This window comes from Heterocephalus glaber, unplaced genomic scaffold (assembly GCF_053883595.1).
Source record: "Heterocephalus glaber isolate CG9 unplaced genomic scaffold, H.glaber_assembly_v1.0 deba00001761, whole genome shotgun sequence".
Classification (NCBI taxonomy): Eukaryota; Metazoa; Chordata; class Mammalia; order Rodentia; family Bathyergidae; genus Heterocephalus; species Heterocephalus glaber.
Genome location: NW_028258458.1, coordinates 730,949 through 754,117, shown reverse-complemented (window position 1 = coordinate 754,117; position 23,169 = coordinate 730,949). Strand labels below are relative to the sequence as shown.

At 59.1% G+C, this 23,169-nt stretch overlaps 1 protein-coding gene across 7 annotated transcripts; it reads right to left on the bottom strand.

The window, feature by feature from the left end:
• Positions 1 to 704: 704 nt before the first annotated feature.
• Adamts10 (ADAM metallopeptidase with thrombospondin type 1 motif 10) lies at positions 705 to 19,237 on the bottom strand. Of its 7 annotated transcripts, XM_004865429.4 has the most exons (26): positions 19,168 to 19,237; positions 17,536 to 17,803; positions 16,214 to 16,399; positions 15,659 to 16,005; positions 14,536 to 14,692; positions 12,964 to 13,181; positions 11,020 to 11,103; positions 10,790 to 10,935; positions 10,429 to 10,472; positions 10,211 to 10,316; positions 9,978 to 10,124; positions 9,700 to 9,841; positions 6,894 to 7,001; positions 6,559 to 6,704; positions 6,410 to 6,473; positions 5,596 to 5,698; positions 5,199 to 5,332; positions 4,993 to 5,116; positions 3,750 to 3,830; positions 3,507 to 3,670; positions 3,285 to 3,411; positions 3,067 to 3,196; positions 2,574 to 2,778; positions 2,286 to 2,462; positions 2,044 to 2,203; positions 705 to 1,375 (listed from the first exon to the last, which is right to left on the bottom strand). In XM_004865429.4, exons 3-26 carry the CDS (start codon positions 16,299 to 16,301, stop codon positions 1,266 to 1,268), a joined length of 3,312 nt encoding a protein of 1,103 aa, XP_004865486.2. In that variant the 5' UTR covers positions 16,302 to 16,399; positions 17,536 to 17,803; positions 19,168 to 19,237; the 3' UTR covers positions 705 to 1,265. The 7 variants fall into 7 exon arrangements, with proteins under 7 accessions (XP_004865486.2, XP_012921253.2, XP_087057901.1 ...); XM_013065799.3 differs by having other exon boundaries at positions 6,410 to 6,704; positions 6,929 to 7,001; positions 9,717 to 9,841; XM_087201775.1 differs by lacking the exon at positions 17,536 to 17,803 and having other exon boundaries at positions 19,168 to 19,213.
• Between the last annotated feature and the right edge of the window lie 3,932 nt (positions 19,238 to 23,169).

Genomic DNA, 23,169 nt, shown 5'->3' with positions numbered 1-23,169 from the left:
CTACCCAGCTATTCCCCTTCTAGGTATCTTCCCAAAAGAGTTAAGGACACCATATTACAGTGACCCATGCCCACCCATACTTACAGCAGCACAGTTCTTAGGAGCTAAATCTTGGAAGAGGCCCATACGTCCACCAATAGATGAATGAACAAAGAAAATGTGGCATTTACACATAGTGGAGTACTACTCTGCCATAAAGAAGGATAAATTTGAGTCATCCATAGGAAAACGGATGTACCTTGAGGACATAATGTTGGGTGAAATAAACCAGACACACAGGCTTGAATATCGCATGGTTTCTCTTACTTGAGAACCCCAAAGTATAAATAAAGAGAAAATAAAAGATGAGAGGAGATGGAGATAGACCTTTTACAAATGGGAAGGGGACCAGGAAATGGAGAGGAGGGGAAAGGGAAGTAAAAAGAATGAAGATGTGCTATGCACATCTACCCACTCCCCATACGAGTGCAATCACTGCACAGTACAAGCATACATGAATACAATTTTAAAAATTAAAAAACCCTCAGCAACGTGAACCAACAGGCAGGGGCACCCCACTTTGTTGAGAAAGGGGATCAGAGGATGGTTTTGTGAACTCTGAGAAGCTGTGCCTCCCCCGAAGGGTTCTGGGGTGACCCGTGAGGGGCTGTGCACCCCGCGGGTCCTGGGCACGCAGACACACACACCATGTGAACGGGGACATCTACACGAGACAGAGCTTTATTGATGTAGGGCTTCCTCGCAGGGAGTGTGTGGGCCCCAGGGCAGGGCTTATAGCACCATGACGGGGGTGGCCTGGATGTTGGGGGCTCCCCTGGGGCAGGCCGGGCAGAGGTTGGGGTGTCAGGGAGGTGCCTCCTCCATAGCACACACAGGCCCCGCCCCACCACAGAGCGGGCAGCGGGCCAGTGCTGGGGGCCGGGCGCCGGCAGTCCCGCCCCACCCCCACTCTTCACAGTAGATTCCAATCAGAGGGTGGGGGGTTGTTGGGGACTCCCAAGGGTGGGTGCAAAGAGCCCGAGGCCCATAGCTGTCCCCAGGCCCACCCTGGAGGGGGTCTCACTAAGCACCGGGCAAGAGGCTGCAGAGGGTCCCTGGGGATGCAAGCCCCTCTCCATCCCCCAGCCAAGCGCCCTGCAGGGGTTCCCAATAAATAACTCGCGCCTGCGTCTCAGTCTTCACTCCCAGCTCCCGCCCCCTCAGGCCCTTTGGGCCAGGTCCTTCTCAGCCTGAGCTCAGCAATGGCTCCAGGTACCGCAGGTCCCCTAGCGGCCCTGGCAGGTTTTGCAGCACATCTGGCGGAAGTAGGATCGGCTGCAGAACTGAAATTTGAGCACCAGGGGGCAGTAGGCGACCTTGTTCACATCCTTGCATTCTGGGGGTGAGGGGTGGGGGTGGGGTGGGGAGACAGGAAGAAAAAGGGGAAATCAGGTCTCAGCGCCCCTCCTAGCAAGGGTGCATCTGCTGCCTTCCCGATGCTTCCTATTTCTGTGCTTCGATTTCCTCAACTCTCAAAGGGGTCTTCTAATAGTACCTATGCCCTTAGGTTCCAAAGACCGCAGCTCAGGGTCTGGGGCTGATACACATAAGTAACAGGAAAAGCATCTCCTATTCAGCGATCCTCTGACATTACCCAGGACAAATATTCCTCTGGGGCAATGAAACTCAAGTTTCTCTTTGCAATAAACCGAATGCCAGCCTGGGGAAGTGGTGCACGTCTGTAAATACCAGCGCTCTGGGAGGCTAAGGTAGGAAAATTGCAAGTTCCAGGCAACTTAGTGCCTTAGACCCTATCTCTAAATGAAAATATTTAAAAGGGCTGAGGTTGTAGCTCAGTGTGAAGGCCCTGAGTTCAATCCCAGTAGCACAACTAATAAAGCACTGTTCCCTGGGGAGGCTAATCTGTGCCCTTCTCCACATCCAGCTACGTCCGGAGCCATTTCTCATGGGCAGAACTGGAAGGAGGGATCTGGCACTGGGCAGAACCACGTCCCAGAACGTGAGCGGGGCCCGTCGGCTGATCCGGGCCTGTGGCCCTCGTACCTTCGGGGCCATCCCCGGGCGGCGCGCTGTCACACTTGGCCTCGCACTGCTGCATGGCGGGCGGCCGCAGGGTCTCGGTGCACTCGCGCGACGGCTGCCCGGTGTGGCTGGTGCAGTGCACGGAGCGCTGCTGCTGGCCCAGGCCGCACTGCACGGAGCACTGCGGGGATGCTGGGCTGAGCTGCGGCTCCGCGGCTCCGTCACCCGGCCTCGCCCGGGTCCCCCCAGGGGTGCCCACCTACCTCGCCCCACTCACTGGCCACCCAGCGGGCGGGAGGGCAGCGGCGCAGGTTGCAGCGCATGGTGGCCGGAGGCTTGGCGGCAGGCGGGCAGTGCGCGGCGGGCAGGGTGGCCCGGTGATCGGCACTCTGGCACAGGACCACGCGGTGGCGGAGGCCTGGCCCGCAGCTGGGGGTGCACTGCATGGCGAGAGGCGGCTCAGCTTGGTGGGTGGCGGGGTGCAGGCCCCGGGGAAACTTCCTGCCCCTCGCTGCTCAGTGGGTGCCGGCCGGAAGGAGGGGGCGGCTGACCTCAGACCAGTCCAGGGCGGCCCACTCGGGCGGGCAGGTGGGCCCATGGCAGGCCTCCAGCACTGGCGGGCGAGGCTGTGGGCACGCACTGTCGTCCAGCGCCTTCTCCTCGGCCGCCGACACGCGGCGCTGGCACACGACCGAGCGGCTGCGAACCCCGGCGTCACAGCTGCGGCTGCAGCGCGACCAGTTTCCTACGACCCAGCTGTGGGCACGGGGGGGGGGGCGGTCCGAGCCACTGAGCAGGCTTCCGTCCCTGCAGGGACCACTGGGCACCGAGAGCCTCAATACGCGGGGCGCAGGCTGGGGCCAGGGAGGCGCCTGTCAGCTCACTATGGGGAAGCACTCAGCTCTGACCTCACCCCGGGGAGCCTGTGACCCGGACCCCGAAGAACAGTCCCTCTGGCACCTGGACGGCCCGACACAGCCCACACCTTCTCTGGGAGCCCTCCGTCCCCCAGCGCGGCAGCCCCACGACCCGTCAGGCACTCACTCCGGCGGGCAAGGCTCCGTGTTGCAGGCGCGCTGCCTCTTGGGCAGTTTGCTGTGGGCGCTGCAGTGGTGGGGTGCCACGGCTGAGCTGTCCAGCTGATTGCGGCACTCCACCACCTGCACCTGGCTGCCTGGGGATCGAGAGGCAGGCTCAGCCCGGGCCCTGCCCCGGGGCCTCAGCCCAGGTGCCCGCCCCGCCCCGCCCCGCCCCGGCCTCACCCCCGGCACACTGAGCCGAGCACTTGGTCCAGGGCATGTAGTGCCAGGAGTACGGGGGCAGCGTGTCCCTAGAGATGGGCGCATTGAATCGATAGCGGAGGGCAGGCAGCTCTGTCCGGGCCAGCACCTGGGGGCGTGGGGGGCAGCCAGAGTTGGGCCTCACAGTCTCTGCCCCCAAAGGGTGCAAGGCCTTCTTGCATCTTCCTCCAGCCCTGGTGTTACCATGACGACGAGAGACGCATTAATGGGTCCCAGGGCTTCTAGACTCTGGGTCTGGTCTGGCCCCTGTCGCAGGTGGAAGGTGGTCCCCGCCAGCGGCAGGCGGTGAGGCTGGGGGGTCCCGGGCAGTCCCTCCAGCAGCAGGGACTCCTGGTCCCCCTTCAGGGCTGGGGACAGCACAGGGGTCAGAGGCTGACACTTGAGCCCCATGCCCTCACCATGATCCTCATGCCCCCCTGTGCTTACCTAGGTGACTGAGGGACAGGTTCAGGTCCTGGATGAAAATGTGGACGGAGCCTTTGGGGATCCACACGACGTCCTCATAGCCTGGGCAGTGCAGCTCAAATGTCACCCACTCAGCCTGTCCCCTACACCCGCCAGCCCCCTCATCTTCTGACCCTGGTGACCTCAAGTAACCGTGTGTCACCATACCCACTTTAGAGACCACAAAACTGAGGCTCCAAGAGGCTACACCATGTGCCTGGGTTTACAGCGAGGAAGTCATTGGGCTACTTTTTCTTTTCTTTTTTTCTGTGATGCTGGAACTGGAACCCAGAGCCTCATACATGCTAAGCAAGCACTCACCAGGAGCACACCCTCCCTGGGGCTGTATGTCAACCCAGACGTCCCTGCCTCTGTAACCACTCTCTGTCACCTCGAAGGAGCAGGGCTGGGCTGGAGCATGAAAGTGGCTTTGTGGAGTCCCCAGCCACACAGGGGAACCCAGTCAGAGCTGGGGTGCAGTCGGCTTCACAGAAGCCCCCTGTGAGCCTCCACCCTTGCCCATCTGTGTCCCCCGAGTCCTGGCTTAAGTGGCTGGACCCCCACGGCGCCCTGTGTGTTTCGTCCTGTGAGCGACACTCTCCTGCTTCTCAGCTTTTGCACCCTGTTGTCCTCCTCCTCCTACCCCCCCAACAGAGGTCAGCTGGCTCTACAGAACCTCAGGGGTTGCTGTTAGCTGTCCCCAAGCCTAAGGACCCCCACTTCCATCTCAGCGCACTAGGTGTCTCTGCTCATGTCCCCATCTTGGGGACAACCTACGGCTGTAGGTCACCAGGATGTCCATGGGGACTCTCCTCCCCCTCCCCCAATCTCACTCTTGACACCAGCGGTCAGGTGGTCCCTTAAAACCCGCAAGGGGACCTGCCTGGGGGGTGAAACCCCATTCTGTGCCCTGCTCCTGGAGGTCCCTGAGGGGCCCCTGCCAAGGGGCCCCCACCCCAGTGCGTCAAGCTTCTGCTTCTGGAGCCCTCCCCTGCCCCACCCTGTGAATCCCTCTCCCCCCATCCAGCGCTGGGACATTTTTTGTGCCCTCGGGGCTCTGGGGCTCCCTGACACCAAACCTTAGTGTGAATCCTAGCTCAGGTGCTGAACCCTAGCTCAGGTGCCGTGGGGGCCCTGGAGTCCGCTATGGATCTTGGCCACTGCCTGGGGGCCCAGCCCTGCCCTCAGCCTCTGTGGGGAATGCGGGAGGGAAGGGGGCTCTCACCGGGCCCAGCCAGGGCCGGGCTGAAGACCCCTTCGATGGTTTCGCAGGCGCTGCCATCACCGCCGCACACTCGGCACTTGTCCTCCCGCAGGTCGGAGCCCAGGACCCGGTCACAGCCCACGTGCTGCGCCGAGAGGGTGGCGCTGGAGGAGACACCCTCTCCTCCTGGCCACCCCACGCCCGTCCTCCTCCGTGCCCCCCTGTACCTTGCACTCGCCGCTGACGCAGATGTCCACTGTGTCTGGGCGGCAGGGCGTCCCGTCCACCACGGCTGCCGCCCTCTCGGTGTAGAAGTTGAAGCCCTCAGCCAGGCAGGTGAGCGAGCAGGCCTTCACGCCCCCTGGGGGCCCGGGCCCATCAGACCCCGGGCCAGGCTGCCCGACCTGACCTCCCTGCGTGCTCTCTGGGGAAGTGAGGCCGGAGCGATCGCACAGGGGCCGGGCGGGGGGGGGGGGTCCCAGTGTCCCGGCAAGGCACCACTGAGCCATGGCCCCAGCAACCCGATTTACGGGGGAAAAGGGGACCCCAGGATGCCACACAAACCCACTTGCTTCTGGAAGCTCCCCCGGCTGCCTGCCACGGACCCCGGAGCTCCCCACTCACCCCCTCGGTATGCCTTCCACGAGTAGAACTTGCCACGGAAAGGGACGCTGTTGAATTCGGAGCACTGCATCTCCCTGAAGTCCTGGGAGCCCGGGAGACAGTCCTGGAGGGGGGAGGGAGTTAGGGCCAGGGGCGGGTGCAGAACCTGGGATGTTGGGGTGGGGCTGGGCAGTGGCCTGCGCTAGGCATCCAGGTGCATCTGAGACGGGACCAGGTGACTCATTAGAGCGTCGGGTGAGCTGGGGACAGTGGCTGGGTCCCCACTGCAGACCAGGGGATCTTTCTGAGAAAGGGTCTCAGTGAACCAGAGCAGGGCAGGGTTCTTCACGAGTGCCAGCCCTGTGGATGCCCAGCCACAGGCTCTTCCCACCTGCTAATGCTCCCTTCCTCCAGCAGCTCCTGGCTCGCTGGGTGTGCGCTTAACACCTGTGCATGCCCAGGACCCAGGCATGGGGAACCCCGATGGGGAGGCAAGGAATAAAGCAACCCTGAGAAGTCACAGGAATGCAGCCAGGCCGCACTTCCGAAGGACAGACGGACAGACCAGAGAGACCAGAAGGTACCAAGCAGGAGACGCAACATGGCCTTGGGTTTGGTGGCAGGGAGCGCAGCCAGGCCGTGGTGGGTGACGAGGGGCAGGTGCTGGCTGCTCTGGGGACAGCTGGGCTATGAATGGAGGGGACACGTTGGGTGGTATCTGGGCGGCTGTGAGGGCCATGTAATTATCTTTGGGGGGTGGGAGGAGGAGTTTGAAGACCCGAGAAAGCCCAGAGACGCCTGGGAGGTGGGCCAGCGTAGGGCCCTGGGGACTCACCTCGGTGTTGCAGGACCGGTGTCGTCGTCTCTCCCCCAGACAGTACTTGCCCCCGATAGTTGGCCTGGAAGGGGCGGTGGAGACGGGAGCCAGATGGGGGGACAGCTGGGGTCGGGTCGCGCTCTCCTGGGCGCGGTCTGAGGACTGACCTGGGGCTGTCGCAGTGGCGACTGGAGGAGGACACGCCGCCGCCGCACGTCCTGCTGCAGTCGCCCCATGGGGTCCACGGGCCCCAGGAGCCGTCCACGCCTTCCGGCCGCGAGCCGAAGGGGACACAAACCCGCTTGTAGCACCACTGTGGGAAGAGAGTCGGGAGACGGGCGAGTCCGGCTCCGCAGTGTGGGGAGCTCAGTGGCCCTGCCCCTCCCTCCGGGATGCGGCCCCAGGGAATGAACATGCGGTGTGCGGCCCAGGAGCGGGGGCGGAGCCAGCACGAGTACGCGAGGAGCGTGGCCATGGCCCAGGGCGGGGCGCGGCCTCTCACCCCCTTGTCGATGGTGTGCGTCTGGCACAGCGTACCCTCTGCGGCCGGGATGCTGTTGGTGATGCACCGGTTGCTCTTGCTCAGGCACCAGAGCTCGCTGCAGACCTCCTGCGGGCCCAGGCGCCGCTCAGGCTCCTCCCGCCTCCCCTGGGCAGCCCGCCCGGCTTGGGGGGACCCAGGTGTCCCGCTCACTGAGCCCCGAGCTGGTACCAGCACCTTCTTGGGTCCCGTGAGTCCCCCTTTGGAGGCACGGCCTGGGAGGGGCTCTTTGGCAATATGTGCACCGTGAGCCACTTCCGGCCCTCTCTTCCCTACTCTCTTGTAAGAACACCAAGGTTCCGGCAAGAAAGTTCTCGGCTGGAGGCCACACTGCTCCTGCTCCAAAGGGGCAGCCTGGCTTCTAATGCGGATCTTGTGTGTGTGCGAGACACGGAGCCTTTGCACTGAGCAGCATCCCTAGCCCTTTTTATTTTTTGAGTCAGGGTCTAAGTCCCTAAGCTACCCAGATATTGAGTCACTGACCCTGCAGTACAGACCCTGGTGCCTTCCATGTTTTGAGAAGGAAACCCGAGGTCCGCTGGGGAAGGGATCAGGAGTCTCACTTCTTTTTTGGGTCCTGCCAAAAGAGCCCGGGAGAGAACAGCGTGGCTCTGAGAAATCAGGGCTGGAAGGTGACTTGGATTGAATTTCATTTTAACTTTTTTCTTTTTCTCCAAATTGGTGGTTGTCAAAAATAAAAAATAAAAAAATTGGTGGTTGTTTCCCCACCTAAACTGGAGAAGTCTCTAATGCCTTGCCTTGAAATTGTGCAGGGGAGAACAGCTCCAGGATGCATCTCTCTGGAGCATCCTTGTCCCTCCTCTAGTAGAAACCCACCAGAACCTTCTTGTCTGAATCCCGCTTGAGCTGGCCCAGGCCCTCGAAGCAGAGCCAGTCCGAGGCAGGGAGCTGCACCTGGCCAAGAGTCATTCCAACCCTTTGGTCCAGCTTAACATCCCTGAGAAGCCCCACTAAGTTCAGGCCTGGTCTCACACCCTCGGCTACATCTGCCCCAGCCTCCTGGCGCTCCTTCTGAGAGACACAGACCCTTCTGTGACCCTCTGGGAACTGAATCTTCCCAGCTTTGCAGACTGGGACTGGACCGGCCAATGGCTTCAGGAAGCAGGCTTCCAGGGCTGGCACAATCAAGAGAAATCAGGTGAGTCGTGCTCTGAAGCGACCCCTCAAACTTCCCGAAAGCCCCTGCCTTCTGCTCCTGCATAGAGTGCACTGCTGGTTAAATGCTCAACTGGGGTTTTTGGCTTCACTTGGCCACTTCTAAAACCATCTAAGACCAGTCCCGATCCCACTTCTGACACCCTTAAAGAAACTCCAAATGCACCAGGCCACCATGGGAGACCACAACTCTGCCACTGAAGGGGCTGTTTCCCCATCTGCAAGATGGGCAGCCTAAAGCCTGCCTTGTGACAAGGTAGAGGCAAAAGACCTTGCATCAACTGGGTAACAATGGACACAGCCATCCCTGGACCAGGTCCCGGGCTGAGCTCTTTATATCCAATAACACGTTTACATGCTGGCAATAATGCTTCTCTTTGCCAGGATGGCCAGGGAGCTGTTCTCTCAAAAATGAAAAGCAGCCTCCCCTCAACATACAGCCAGTGTCAGCCCAAGGCTGCTTTCTGACAGTCCCTCCCCACCCTGTGTAAAATTTGGAGTCAGTGACCTGGGTTCAAATCCCAGTTCTGGACGGTCTTGAATGTGGTCTCAGGGCAGTCCTCTTCTCTAGCCCCAGTCTCTGTTTGTGAGTAGGGATAAGGGCCTGGCAGGGGTGTAAATGAGGTGATTTGTATCAGGTGCTTAGCACATAATGAGCGCTCAGTATTTATCAGCCATGGTCATGTGAGCGTATGAGAACACAGGTGGTGTTCGGGGGCAGCCTCAGAATTCCTGAGGAATTCATCTGAGGGTGCTGTGCTTACCTGCCAGGTTAGGGTGTGTGTGGCCTGTTAGTTACATACACAGGGGTCCAGGATTTGTTCCTTGTCTTGCAGTGGGATGAGGCGAAGGGGCCCTGACAGCTTGGTATTAGGTTGGTTGCGGCTATGCAAACCAATGCTTTGTCTGGAGGGCCTGGAGGGCCAGAGCTAGGCTGAGGGGAGCTAGGGGGTGAGCAGAGGAGGGGCCGACCTGGCTGAGCTCTGGTGGCTCAAGCAGGGCAACAGGTCTTCAGCTTCCTGTGAGGAGCCGGCAGTGGGATTCCCACTCCTTGATGCATAGGTGGAGCTCTGGGGGTCTGAAGCTCAGGATGGAGTGTGGAGTATCAGGAGGTTCAGAGCCTGTCCAGCCCAGGATGGGGCCCGGAGGCCGTAGGAACCAGCTGGTGGGGCCGTGGGGAATGAAGATGGGTAGTCTCTACTGGAAGCTTCTGTCTGTTTCTTTGCCAAGTGACATAGACAGCCCATCCGCAGGGAAAGTATTTCCCCCAAGTCTGGATGCTTAGTTAGGAACCACCCAGTTGGAGGTCTGGGCACTCTAGTCTTCCTGAGGCCTGCAGGTGGCCTCGAGTGCTGAAAGGAACGTGCCCCCAGCTCAAGGCTCAAATCAGGGGTCTGGAGGACCAGGGTGCTTCCCTGTTGTCCCTAGTCTCCCTTGGCATGCGTGGGACATCTGCACGCCCCACACACTTCTGTCCTCCCAGCGCCCCATGGGGACCCCCACCCCCACTTCCCTGGGCGCCCTCCACAGAGTCCCCATCCCAGGTGGTCCCGTCCCCTCCCAGAAAGGAAAGCAGGAAGGCTCTCTCTACCCCGTATTTACACTGACGCGATTTGACTCCATGTTGGAAGCGACACTGCTCATCTGCGTCGTAGGCCTGGCCAGGCGCCACCGTTGGGTACACGAAGTCCTGCCTCGGGGGCCGGTTGTTCAGGCAGAGCCCCAGGCCCGAGCTTCGGAGAGAAAAAAAACAACTGTCACACCAGGGGGCTGCAGGCCGGGAGCTCAGGGGGACGCCCAGCGGGCTGGGGGTGCAGGGGGCAGTGCCGATTTCCAGAGTTCCCCCGCCTGCCCGTGACCCGAGCTCACTCCAGGAAGCTGGTGATGTAGTCGCGGCTGCAGGACGACCACACAAATGGGTTGGTTTTCATGGTGATGTGGGCGGCCATCAGCTTGGCTGGGTCCTGGCCGCGGGCCCCACAGCTGTTCCCCACGCCGTCGTGGTTCATGCCGAACCTGGGGAGAGCGGTGTCGGCTCTGCTGGGCACTGAGGGGCCAGCCCGGCTCCTCCAGTCTGCCCCCTGCGCGTCCTCCGGCCTCACGTGTGCCCGATCTCATGGGCGATGGTGAAGGCCGTGGCCAGGCCGATGTCTTCGTTGATGCTGCAGCTTCTCTCGCGCTCACACATCCCGCCCACAGGGGCCAGGCCTGGGAAACGGCACAAGGCGGGGGCCTGGGGGCTAGGCCGGCTGGTCCCTTCCACCCCTCCAGGTCTCACCCCAGGGGCAGGGCCACCCCCGGACCTGTGGAACACCAGTACCTAGAGTGCCGCAGGGCTTGTTCTTATAGATGCAAATATCATAGCTGTGGAAAGAGGGGGTGGTGATCAGCTGCCTCCCCAGCCCTGTGATGCCACCACGCCTGGCTCTGAGTTCGAGTCCTGCCTGGGTGGTATCACCTGCTTCTCACCCGAAGCCTCTTGCTGTGCCCGAGTTGGGGCCAATCAGCTGGCCTTGGGGACGCGAAGGGGCACTCGAGTGACTGAATGGGACAGTGAAGGAAGAGCGCCCCTCTCCCACAGCCTGAGGCGCAGCAGTCTTTCCCTTCCCCCGGCAGACGGGAGCCACCAACTCGGACCCTGCTGGTCCCCGTCCCTCTGCCAGGCCCCGGCGAGCCCGCACCGTGTAATGAGCACTGCCGTGTCGTGGTTGGCCACGCCGTTCTCCGGAATGGCGTTCCCGTGCCCGCTGTGGTTCACGATGGATTTCTGCCACTTACAGAAGCTGTCCAGGGACTTGCCCGCATGGTGAGTGATCTCCAGGGTGGGCTGAGGACGGACAGGGTGAGGTGTGGGGTGCCTGGCACCCCAAGACGGCAGGCAGGGGATGTCCCCTCCCTCTCCCCCCCGCACCTGGTCCTCCGTGAGCAGGATGAGCCGGGTCACCAGGATGTTAACGATGTTTCCCAGACTTGAGTCCTGGAAAAGTTTGGCAACCTGACCTCCAAGAAACAAGAGAGACCGAGTCTTAAGAGGAGCCCAGAACGGCAGACAGAAGTGAACACGATGACAGCGCTTGCTTTAATTAAGCACGTACTGCACACTGGGCCTTAGGCAAGGCTTGCCACAGACATCACTTCACAGGCAGACACTATTTAATTTCACTGACTGACTATTTTCTATGGTACTGGGGACTGAACCCAGGGCCTCTGCACTGAGCTACATCCTCAGCCCTTTTGTATTTTGAGACAGGGTCTCACTAAGTCACAAAGTTGCCCAGCCTGGGTTAGAACTTGAGATCCTCCTGCTTCAGCTGCCCAGAGTGCTGGGATGACAGGTGTGCACCACCATACCCAGCTTCCTGTTTTAATTTGTTTTACAGATGAGAAAACTGACACGCAGAGACAGCGCTGCTGGTGCCACAGGCCATACTCCGACATGGGCTGCTTACTGGACCTTACTCCCTCACTGCCCTGACCCAGTGATTCGTCTACCCATCCTCCAGCCCCTGCTCACGCCCTGGCTGCCCTCAGTGCCCTCACCCATCTGGCCCTGCTCCACGGCCGGCTCAGGGTACCAATTAAGTGTCCACACTGGAAGGTGGAGCTGTGGGGGCTGAAGACTGAAGACAGCGGTGGTGGTGGGGGACAGGAAGTGGCCCAGGGGATAAATGGGCACAGACCACGGAGACGAGGCTGTGTCAGAGCCCTGGGCTGTCCTTGTCCAGTCTGGAAACTCCCCGAATGCTGGCAGGTTTTACAAAACTCTCAGAGCCCCAGGGGGAGGCAGGGTGGGGGCAGAGCAGGTATATGAGGGTTGATGTTCCAGCAGCATCTTGGGCTGATCCCCATTTATCAATCTCTACTATGTGCCAATCAGTGTTCTCCTGGCTTTCCCCACCCACCCTTACTCTCTGCCATTATTTTTGTTTGTTTGTTTGATTTTGGGATTAAACTCAGGACCTTCACACTGAGCTCCATCCTCAGCCATTTTTATTTTTTTTCTTTTGAGACAAGGTCTCACTAAGTTGCTACGTTGTCCAGGCTAGGCTTAAACTTTAGATCCTCCTGCCCAGCCTCCCAGGACGCTGGGATGACAGATTTGGGCCACTGTTCCTGGGAGGAGAGACCTTTATAACTCCATTTTACTAAGATCAGGCTGAGGCTCAGAGAGGCCCAGTCTTGACTGAGATCTAGCGTATGGAAGTTGGCCTTCCATATCTGGGAATTCAACCAACCTCGGATGGAAAAATATTAGCTAGAGTCACACCTGTGCTGTGTGTGTCTGGACTGCTTTTCTCGACACCGTCCCCTAAACAACACCAAGTAAATGGTTCACACAGCCTGTGCCGTGTACTTCGGTTCATAAACTTCATTCCTTCCACGATTCTGGCCGCAAGGTCTCAGCTAAGTTAGTTACTACATCACCCAGGCTGGGTTCTAACTTCCAATCCTCCTGCCTCAGCCTCCCGGAGTGCTGGAACGACAGGTGTGAACTGCCATCACCGGTACATGTCTGTTTTTATCGAAAGCAAAGACGTATGGGTACCATCCTGTGCCACGCACTAAGTGCACTGCCGATGAACTGGATGTACCTTTGCCTTAGGAAGTGGGTTCTATAGCTATTTCCACCTTACAGCTGGGCAAGCTGAGGCAGAAGGATGACGCGGTGAAAGAGGGCAGAGCTGGGATTGAAGCCCTGCCTGCGCCGTCTCAGGGCCATGTGCGGCTCTTGTGTTTTGCCTTCCCACTACCCTGCCCTGGCCCCCGGTCAGGGATCAGGGGTGGGATGGTAACGTCCGTCCCGGCCCACTTCTGTGGGTCCCCAGGGCTCCCCGCAGGAAGGGGAGGCACTTACAATGTTCATGATGGCCAGCACGTACTGTTCTACGTCTCGGCGCCCGTGGTAGGCCACCATCATCTTGTCTGCCACCACCAGGGTCTCCACGTAGCGCTCTCGGCTGACGGAGCGCTTCAGGCCCAGCTGGCTCCTCTCCGACTCATTCCCCAGTGGCCTGGCGGGCGGCGGCTTCAGGGTGCGCAGCCACCACGGCCGGCCCTTCCAGGGCTTCTCGTCTGGGGGACCCGGGAGAGCAGTTATGACCCCACTGTCCACTTGTAAACCCCCAACCCCCTGGCTCTCCCTCCGCCCACAGTCTGGACAGACCGTTTCTGCTCATTCTGCTGTCTGATTTTTTTTTTTTTTCCTTTGGAGATTGAACTCTGGGCCTTCTCACTGAGCTACGTCCCTCGCCTGTTTTACTTGGAGATACAGTCTCGCTAAGTTGCTCTGTTGCCCAGGCTGGGGTCCAACTTGCAATCCTCCTGCCTCAGCCTTCTGGAGTACGAAGATGACAGCGTGCTCAGCTGGCTGCCTGATCTTACTGTCCAGTTACTCCATGGTCTATCTGCCAGTCCAGCATGTGAGCCACCTCCTTTGCAACGATGCATCCAGTAATATTATTCCTGCTTCTGTAACGTCCCATTACTTAAATGCTTGGGTCAACACAGGTCTGTCTGTCCCATTCTTAAACTCGGGCTGAAGAAAACCCCAATTCCTGACTGCCCCACTACTGAGCTGGTGGGTGAACAGCTGCCCAGTGTTCTGTTATGGCTGGGGTGAGTGTACAAAACTCGACAATCGCGCTGCCTAAGTGTACGGGTGTGAGGAGCCTCTCTCACTGTCTGGACTGTGAGCTCGTACAACTAGCTGGTTTACAAACCGGCCACTTCGCAGTTAAATTCCTGTCCAGCTATCTGGCTGCAGAACCACAGAACTGTCTGCCCCACAGCCAGACTGTCATCCTGTCAACTATTTTTCTTTTTTCTTTTGAGAAATGCAGTTCAGGCTGGCCTTGAACTATGTAGCCCAGGCTCACCTCGAGCTCAAAGCGATCCTCCTGCCTCAGCCTCCTGAGTGCTGGCATGACAGGTGTGTGTGCCACCATGCCCGGATGTATGTTAAGACTACTTCAATGTCTGTCCCACCAAAAACCAATCTGTTTTCTAAATGCATAGCTGATTACACTGGTAAATGTTCGGTCGTTATATCGGTTTCCTAGTCTGCCAGTCCCCACTGCCTCTTGCTCCGATTGTCCTCCACCTGACCCTCCTGACTGCACAACGTTTGGGGCTCCTCTACTGCTCAGCTGTGCGACGGGACAATAATCCCAGGGATGCAACGGTTTTACCCTGTACGAAGGTCTGGCTATGGGACTCAGGGCTGGGCCAGCTGACGCTGGCAGCGATGGATCAATCCACCTCCTCACGGCCACACTGCCTGCCTGTTCGCGTCCCTGTGCCCCACCACGCATAGACGGACACCACTCCCCACCTGCCTAACCGTGGCTCTTCCCCACAGCGTTACATTTCCCTGCCCCAGGGGTGGGTGTTGGGCCCTCCCCCCCAGCCCACGCCTGCAGACGGGTACCTCGCACCCCGCAGGCCGTGTCCAGGTGGGGGTGGCGCAGAGAGGAGCGCTTGTAGACCACATGCGGGCCGCCCTCCTCTGGGCTGCGGGGGCCCTTGGGCCCACCGTGCAGGGGCTCGATCAAGTACTCTTCCTGGTCGGCCACAATCAGGCCGTGCTGGGGACAGAAAGCGGGGTCAGAGTCTGGCTCCTCGGACCCGGAGAAACCCCTCTCTGTCTTTATAATTTCTTGTACCAGGCTGAGTCTACTTTGCTATTCCTTTTCTAATTTCCCTCCCTCCCTCCTTCCTTTCTTTTCCCCTTCCCCTTTCTGTTGGAGTAGGGATGAGCCCAAGGCCTTTGTACTGAGCTCCATCCGCTGGCGTTTCTCAGTTTTTACTTTGACACAGGATCTTGGTGAATCACTAAGTTGCCCAGGTTGGGCTGGAACCTGAGCTCCTCCTGCCTCGGCCTCCCGGAGTGCTGGGATTATAGGTGCACACCACTACACGTAGCTCCTGTCCTAACTTTCTTTTTATTAGTATATATTTGTGATAAATAATGAATATATTCATCACGGGGAGTCGGTACAGGTATATATTGCATTTTAGTCCTTTTTAACTTAACCCCCCTGCCCTGCTCCCTTTTCTATTTACTAAATATCTATCTCCCTGTTTCCTATTATCTGTCTTTAATTTTGGCCTTTACATTATCTCTGCTCTGGGGGCCAGGGATTTAGCTCAGTGGCGCCGTGCCTGCCTTGCAAGTGCAAGGTCCTGAGTTTGATCCCCGGTACCAAAAAAAAAAAAAAAAAATTCTACTCTGGGTTTCTCATATAGGAGAGACCATGTGATATTCAAGCCTGTGAGTCTGATTTACTTAGGGTCTCAAAGCGCATCTATTTTCCTACAAACGGCTCGAGTTCGTCCTTCTTTATCTTTTTTCTTATTTGTTGAGATGGATGCTCAGCGTATTTATTTTCAATCTCACTTAAGGCGACACCTTTTCCTCTAAGGGCTGCTTTAGCTGCATCCCCAAAGCACTGATCAGCTCACAACACTCTAAAAAGGTCCCGCCCACTACAGTTCCTTCGCTGACGCCCCAGGGGGCGGGCTGTCCCCCCTTCCCAGAATCCTCAGCTCACCAGGCCGCCGCAGGTGCTGATGGCCACGTGGGAGCTGCCGGCCTGGCCCCGCAGGTGCCCAGCGTAGAGGCAATGGGCCCGGGCGGCCCTCTGCCAGGCCAGGCCCTCACGTGTCCAGTACTCCACGGAGACGTGGCCGGCCAGGAGCCGGGGGCTGCGGGTCAGGTTCAACAGGAAGTGGGTGCTGGGCGCAGCCACTTTGTAAAAGAGGCGGGACTCGGCCGTGGTGGGCGTGCCCCGGCGCTGCCTCCGGAGGGTGGGAGGCGAGAAGGCCAGCAGGGCCCCGTTGTGGTCCACGCGGGTGGGGAAGGCGATCTCATAGCTCTCCAGACTGGACAGGAACTCATCTGCGGGTGAGAAGCAAGGCCTGGGGCGGCGCTGGCTCTGCCTGAGCCCTGTGTCCTGGTGATGCCAACCTATGCCTTGAGGTCCCACCCAGCCCTGCCCCCCGTGCCCCCCATACTGGCCCACTGGTGACTCTTTCCTTTGGCACCCAACTGGCCTCCTCAATTCCTGCTCCCTCCCCGACGCCATCCTTGGACCCCTGGCTCCTACCTTGAGACCGGAAGGCATGTGTGACCTTGAAGGTGAGGCCCAGCCCCAGGGCGAGGGCCCAGCGGAGGAGCTGGCAGGCGGAAGCCATAGGGGCTACGTGCCCACATGTCTCTCCCCAGCCCCGGCTGCTGGCAGCCCCCACAGTGCTGCCTCCTCTGCTCACAGCCTGGGCAGCATCACGGGCTCCTGGAGGAAGAGACCCTGATTAGGGAAGAGCCCTCGTCCTGCCGCCCAGCACAGCCATGCCAAGGCCCCTCTCTACTGGGGGACCTGCAGCCCCTTTGGCCCAGCCCTTGGGGCCAAGCAGTTGCCTCCTCCGCAGATCCCACAGGCTCTCTGTCCCCTTATCCTACACCCAGAGAGGACAGGCAGGGACCGGGCATCTGCTAAGTGCCAGCATGGCCCAAGACCTCTCACATCGCTGCTTCAGTCCTTCTCTCTCCTTTTACCGAGCAGGGGCAGCACAGGCGCCTGGAATTACACGGCCAGGCAGTGTGGGACCCAGATTCATTCACAGGGCCACGACTTGGCTGGGCTGGGGGCAGGACAGGCACAGGGACAGGGACAGCTGCTGCTCGGGATACAGGTGTGGCCCTGCCCCTCCTGGGGGCCCCAGAAGGCAGATAAAGAGGCAGGAGAGTAGCTGGACGGGAACATTTTCTAAGGAAGCAATGGCCAACAGGGCTGCGGGAAGCAGAGTTTTGAAGGATGGAGAAGCCAACTGGAGGAGAGGACAGGAGAGGCTGCACAGGGTGAAGGCCCCAAACTCCGACTTGGTTACCCACCCCACCGCCTGGGCCCTGCCTGGGATCCTCTGCAGCGGTAGCACCCTGCTCCCCTCCAGCTGGGCTGCAAACCCCGTTTCCCGGCCCTCTCCTCCACCCACATTTCCAGCCCAGCTCCTTATCCCGTTTCTGCTCTCGGATTCTTCCTCCCGGAGGCCCCAGGCCTGCTGGGCAGGTCTCAGTTTCTCGGGCATCTGCCCCAGGCCAGCCTGCCACAGACACCACTTCGGGCCACCAGCCCGTGCCAAGCCCCCTCCCGCCCTCCTCCTGCTTGCAAAATCCCCCTTAATCACACACTGTCTTGTTTTCTTTGCAGTCCGGCCAAGTCTGAGAGTTGATCCTCAAACAGGGCAGTCGGGCCGGGAGGGAAAGAAGCCAGGCTTTCTCCAAGACGCCGCTGCAGCTGCCGGGGATGTCCACCTCCCCGGCCTCTGCCTGGGTGCCCCCAGCGACAGGGAGTCACTCACAGATACTCTGAGACCCCGCTGTTCTGCTCAGTGAGGCTAATGTCCGCCAACTGGTAGTTCTCTAAAATACCTTTTGGGGGCTTCTGTTGGTGGTGTGGTGTTGAACGCGTGTGTGCATGGGTCCTTCTCCTGGCTGCTCACGGCACAGGGCCCCCTGGGCCTCAGTGGTCTCTTCCACACAGCCGGGAAGGGGACAAGACAGAGGGAGCAGGCTGGCCTTCAGCTCTGAGCAGTCCGGTGTCCGGGGACAGCAGCGGAGGCTCAGGGTGTGCCGGGGCGCGCAGGTGTCGGCCAGGGGTGTGGCAGGGGTGGCTGGGAAGTGTGACAGAGCGAGGGCACTGCGGGCAGGGAGGGGGCATGAAAGGTCAGTGGGCCTGGGGCAGAAGAGGACCCAGGGGCCCAGGCAGGAGATTCCCATCGGGAAGCCTGGCAGGTGACAGATGTGGAAGAAACCCCTCCGTGGCGGGCAGGACCGTGTATGTGCAGTGGGTGTGTAAGTGACCGTGTCAGTGTGTGTGTGTGTGTGTGTGTGTGTGTGTGTGTGTGTGTGTCTGTGGACCGGGGCCCAGCCATCTCTCCACAGCTGCCTCCAGGAGGCAGGAGGGAGGCCACCAGCCTGGGGGAAGAGGCGCTGGAGGAGGAAATGTCTCTCCCCAACAGCCCAGAAACTCGGGCTCCGCCCCAGCCCGGGACCCCGCAGGGACAGGCAGCTCCACACCCCGACCTCCCAGGCCAGGCTGGGGCACCTGGCTGCCCAGCCTCCCCGTGGAGGCCAAGGTTGTGAGTGGCCAGGCCCGCGGGTCTCTGCCTCCTTGGAGGAGGCGCTGCACAAAGGCCCGGGGGCGGCGGCAGCGGTCCCCAACACCCAGCCGCTAATTATAGGTCCCCAGCCACTGCTGGTACCGGGACAGACACTGTGACCTCGGTGACCAGCGCAGGAGAAGTGGGCGGCGGCGCTCCCACACCCAAACACACGCACAGACACACACACACACACATCCAGGGCACCACACCTGCACAACCAGCAGGCTCGGGGTGCTGCAGACCCACAAGGGACCCCTCAGCCTCAGGCACATGCGCCGACACACTCAGCACACACACACCCGGTGACAGACACACTGCACACTCTTCTGACCTATGTGTGCTGAGCCCTACACACTTGCTCACAATGGACACACGCACAGTCACATCTGAGGCCTACACACACACAGCCCACAGACAAACATAGGCACACGGCCCACAAGCTGACACGCTCATCGCCACACCAGGCCAGAGACCTAGACCCCTCCAGACACACACTCCCATTTACACACTTGTCACACTCAAGAGAAATGTGCGTTCCCGGACATACACATAAACCCAGACACACACTCCCACGAACACACTTGTCACACTTGAGAAACAGATGCTTACACACATACACAAACCCAGGCACACACTCACTCTTACACACACAGAGCAGACACGTGACCGTGCACACTGATTCACACTCACAAACACACAGCACCCCCAGGTGGCCTCAGAGCCTCACCCCCGGGGCACCGACGGTCACACAAAGGCACCCATCATCACCCGGACGCGCACACCCGCTTCACATACGTGGACGGGCACACGCCCGTGCACACGCAGCTCGAGCAGCCCAGGCGGGCGCGCCCTCGTGACACGCGCCGCCGCCACAGCCCCGCGCCCGGCCGCCCAGTACCTGCGCCCCGGCCTTGCCGCCGCTGTCCCGCCGCCCGCCGCCCGCCGCCCGCCGCCCGCGCAGGAAGGAGGAGCGCGCGGCGTGGCCAGGGGAGGGGGCGCGGAGCACTTCCTGAGCCGCCCGCCAGGCCCGCCCCGCGCGCCGCCGCCAGCCCGCGCCCGGCTGGAGCCCAGCCAGGCCTGGAGCCCGCGGGTGGGGGGGAGAGGGGGAGGGACGGGGGAGGGGATGTTTGGGGCGACGGGGTGCGGTGGGGACGGGAGAGAAACGGGGTGCGGGGGAGGGGTGGGGAGAGAGTCGGATGGGGCGGGGTGGTGGGCGGGGCCGGGATGAAGGATGGGAGTGGGGGAGGGGAGGGAGGCCGCATGGGTGGAGGGGGGGGGGAGCCAGCGGGGTGGCGGGGCCGGGGCGACTCTGCGTGGGAAGCGCGGAGCACACGGAGCACAGGCAGAATGGGGTGGGGGGCGCGAGGGGAAGGCGCTCTGGCCGGGTGGGGGCGCGGGAGGGGGATGGGAGCCCAGTGGGGGAGGGGAGCGCCCACTCCCTGGCCCATGGCGTCGGGTCACTGACGATGACGACAGACGTTATTTATTTCGGCCTGGTCCCGGTTTGGAAGAGCGCGTCTTGGGCACCTCCCGTGTGCCAGGCACGGTGCCTGGGGCCGGGCAGACACACCCCAAATGGGCCCGAATGCCCCTAGGGTTTGGACTGCCCTGGGGCTGTGTCTGGGTTCAAGGGTTTAACTCCTTCACTGTGAGGTGGGCCTGGCTGGACCCATTTCACAGGTGGGGAAACTGAGGCCAGAGGGCGGGGCGGCTGTTTGGGTGTTGAGCACCCATGGGTAGATGGGTTGGGATTTGGGCCCTAGGTGGTCAGCTTCCTCTGGGGGAGACAAGGGAGCGACCCCCCCCCCCCCCAGTTCACAATTCCAGGCCTGGCCTCCAGAGAGCTCAGAGGGGCGGGGGATCCTTGGCTTTGTTCCTCCCCTCAGTTATGCACTGTGTTGGGGGCTTTTGCAGGGAATCCTGGGAGACACACTTTTGTGTCTTGAGGGGGATTTTTTTTTTAAGAGATGGGGGTCTCAGCCAGGCCTATAATCTCAGTCTTGGAGGCTGAGGCAGGAGGATTGAAAGTTTGAGCCCAGGCTGGGCAATCTAGTGACTTAGTCAGACCTTGTCTCAAAAAACAAACAAACAAAAGACTGAGTATGTAGCTCAGTTTGAAGGCCCTGGATTCAATCTCCAGTACCAGACCTAGAGCTGAAGATGGAGGAGGAAAGGATGACTCTTGCTACGTTGCCCGAGCTGGCCCTGGCCTCCTGGGTCCAAGCAGCCTTTCTGCCTCAGTCTGCCAAGTAGCTGCATGGATCTGAAGCTGAGTCTCTGTCTTAGATGTCTCTGTGTGTGTGTGTGTGTGTGTGTGTGTGGGTGGGTGGGTGTGCACGTGTTTGTAATCATGAAGTTACCAAGTAAAAGAATAATGGACCTAGAGCCATCACTGGAGCCCTGAGCAAGCTGTTTCTGAAACCCACATTGGGGCTTCCGTCCCACCCAGATAGTCTTTATTGAGCACTGTTTTGTGCCAGATGCCAATCTGGGTGCTGGAGACATTGGCCAGGAACAAATCTCCATCCCGTGGAAGTCACATCCTGCCCCAGGGCCTTTGCTGCTGCTGCTCTCTCTTTCTGGAATGCACAGCAAGGCCCACCCTGACCTTGCGCTTCAGTCTTACACCTCCCAAATTGCCTCCCTCATTCCTAATTCATTTTCCTCTTAGCAGGAGTCACTGGTTGATGTAATTCCTTTTTATTTTTGTTAATCTTGTCTCCTCCACCAGAATGTCGCTCTGTGAGGGAAGAGGTGTCATCTATGGGGTCCACAGCCAAATCCCTGGGAAGGGTCTGACACACAGTTGGGCCTCAATGCTGAATACATGGAAAGCTGGCAGAGACTGAGTGGTCACCTGGACACTGTGGCTTGAGAGTTAGGATGGTACAGTAGAAGCGAGGGTACTGCGAGGGAGGGAGAGAGAACTTTTAGGGTTAGTGCTCCTGGGGCTGCAGTACTCCATTGCCACCACGAGGGGGCGCCGCGAAACTCCATTTTTGCCTTGAGACCGAAGGAGATTGGGAAACAGGGGAAGCCATGATATCTAATGATGGTAGTGATGCTGGAGTCCTGGCTTCGAGGCCTGTTTGAACTTCACAAAAGCCCTAGGAGGTCGGCACCCATTTCTCACATGAAGAAACCGAGGGGCAGAGGCGCTGAGTAACTTGCTTGTGTGCTCAGCTAAGAAGGGCTGAGAACCCTAAAAGAACCTCCAACATGCGAGGGGCCAACGATCTGAGCACCCTGAGGAAAGGAAGCTTTGAGGCTGACGTCCCTCTCCCCGGGTGGAGAGCATCCCAGCTGCTCCCCGCGATGCTCCATCGAGTGCTCTGGGCCGGCCCCTTCCCTAGTGGTTGTTGTCAGTTTGCCAGACAGTCCCCCCCCCCCCCCCGGCCCTGTGGCTTGGTGTCCCTTTCAATATGAAGACAAATGGTGCCTGCTCCAGGGGTGAGGCAAAACAGTAAACAAAACAAAAGCCCCTCAAACAGCCAGGTGTGCTGGGGCACACCTGTAATTCCAGCTACTTGGGAGGCTGAGGCAGGAGGATTACACGTCTGAGGTCAGTCTGGCGTTAGGGAGGAAATCTCTAGGTCCATCCCGAGGCCCAGGTTCTCAGGGGCCCACAGGTGGCCCATCTCATCCCAGTGGGCTCCAGTGTCATTCCAGGTGTTCAGTGTCTCTGGCTTCTCCACAGCAGCCGACTCCTGGTCCTCAGATGACCTTTAGCTCGACAGCCCCAGGAAAACACTTTCTATATTAATTAGTTAAGTGTAATGTTAGCTGTATTATGTATGATTTTGTGCTAATTAGTTAATGTTCAACAAACATTTATTGGGCACCTACTGTACTCTTTGCTCAAGAAGCAGAATAGAACAAAATATCCTCCTCCCTCCTACAGCAAGGGAAGAAGATGCAGAGGTGATGAGTTATGCCTATGGATAAACCTTGTTCTTCTTGGGAGTTCTGTTCTATAAAGTCCCAGTGAACTCTGACTTAGGGGCCACTGAGCCACTGCTTCTAGGAGGAATACAGGGTAAAGTTTCTCTCTCTCTCTCTCTTTTGGTACCGTAACCTTCACTCTCAGCTACACCCCCAGCTTTAAAACACTTTAATTTTTTTTAAATTTGAGGCAGAATCTTGCTAAGTTGCTTTGCCGAAGTGCCAACTTGCAACCCTCCTGCCTCAGCCTCCCAGAGTGCTGGGATGACAGTGTGCACCACTGCGCTCAGCACAGGCCAGGTTCTTTTGAGTGACTGTCCATAAAATTTTTCTCAGTCAATACATAACTTTGTTTTATATGCATTTCTATTGAAGGACAATTAATTTAGTACATAATTTCTCTGTATCTGTAGTTTCTTCATCTGTGGATTCAACCAACCTTGGATTAAAAATATTCAGGACCAAAAGCTTCAGTTGGTACCGAACACACGCAGACCCCTTGTCATTTTTCCTGTACAGTTTAGTGTCACCGTGACTTGCATGGCATTCTCGCTGTCTTAGGCAGCCGAGGTCATCCAGAGAGGCTGCACACTGTATGGGAGAAATGATGGAAATTTGGTGTCATTTAACAACAGGGACTTGGGCACCCTGGGGTGTTGGTATCTGCAGGGCACTCAGGTACCGGTTCTCTGGGGATACCAAGGATCCAGAACTTAAGGAGGACAGATTTTGGCCCAGTTTCCGTCCATGGCAGGCTGGCTCCAAGACAGGAACATTGCGAACTGGGCGCCACCTCCTGGCAGCCCAATCAGCTATAAATTTCAGTGGATTCATCCAGTGACGACTACAGTGTCCCCACGATCCAACCACCATGCCAAGAGTGTCTTCATCCAGATGAGTTGACAGTGAAGCATCACCAACGCAACCTTCTTCTTCTTCAGTCTAGAGAGGCTTTGTG

Coding starts and splice junctions, on each gene's coding strand:
- Adamts10 (XM_013065799.3), bottom strand. CDS start 16,301: ATGGCTTCCGCCTGCCAGCTCCTCCGCTGGGCCCTCGCCCTGGGGCTG. Junction 11,104..12,963: donor TGCTGGCCATCATGAACATT/GTAAGTGCCTCC, acceptor CTTGGAGGTCAG/GTTGCCAAACTTTTCCAGGA. Junction 3,412..3,506: donor ATGCGTCTCTCGTCGTCATG/GTAACACCAGGG, acceptor CCACGCCCCCAG/GTGCTGGCCCGGACAGAGCT.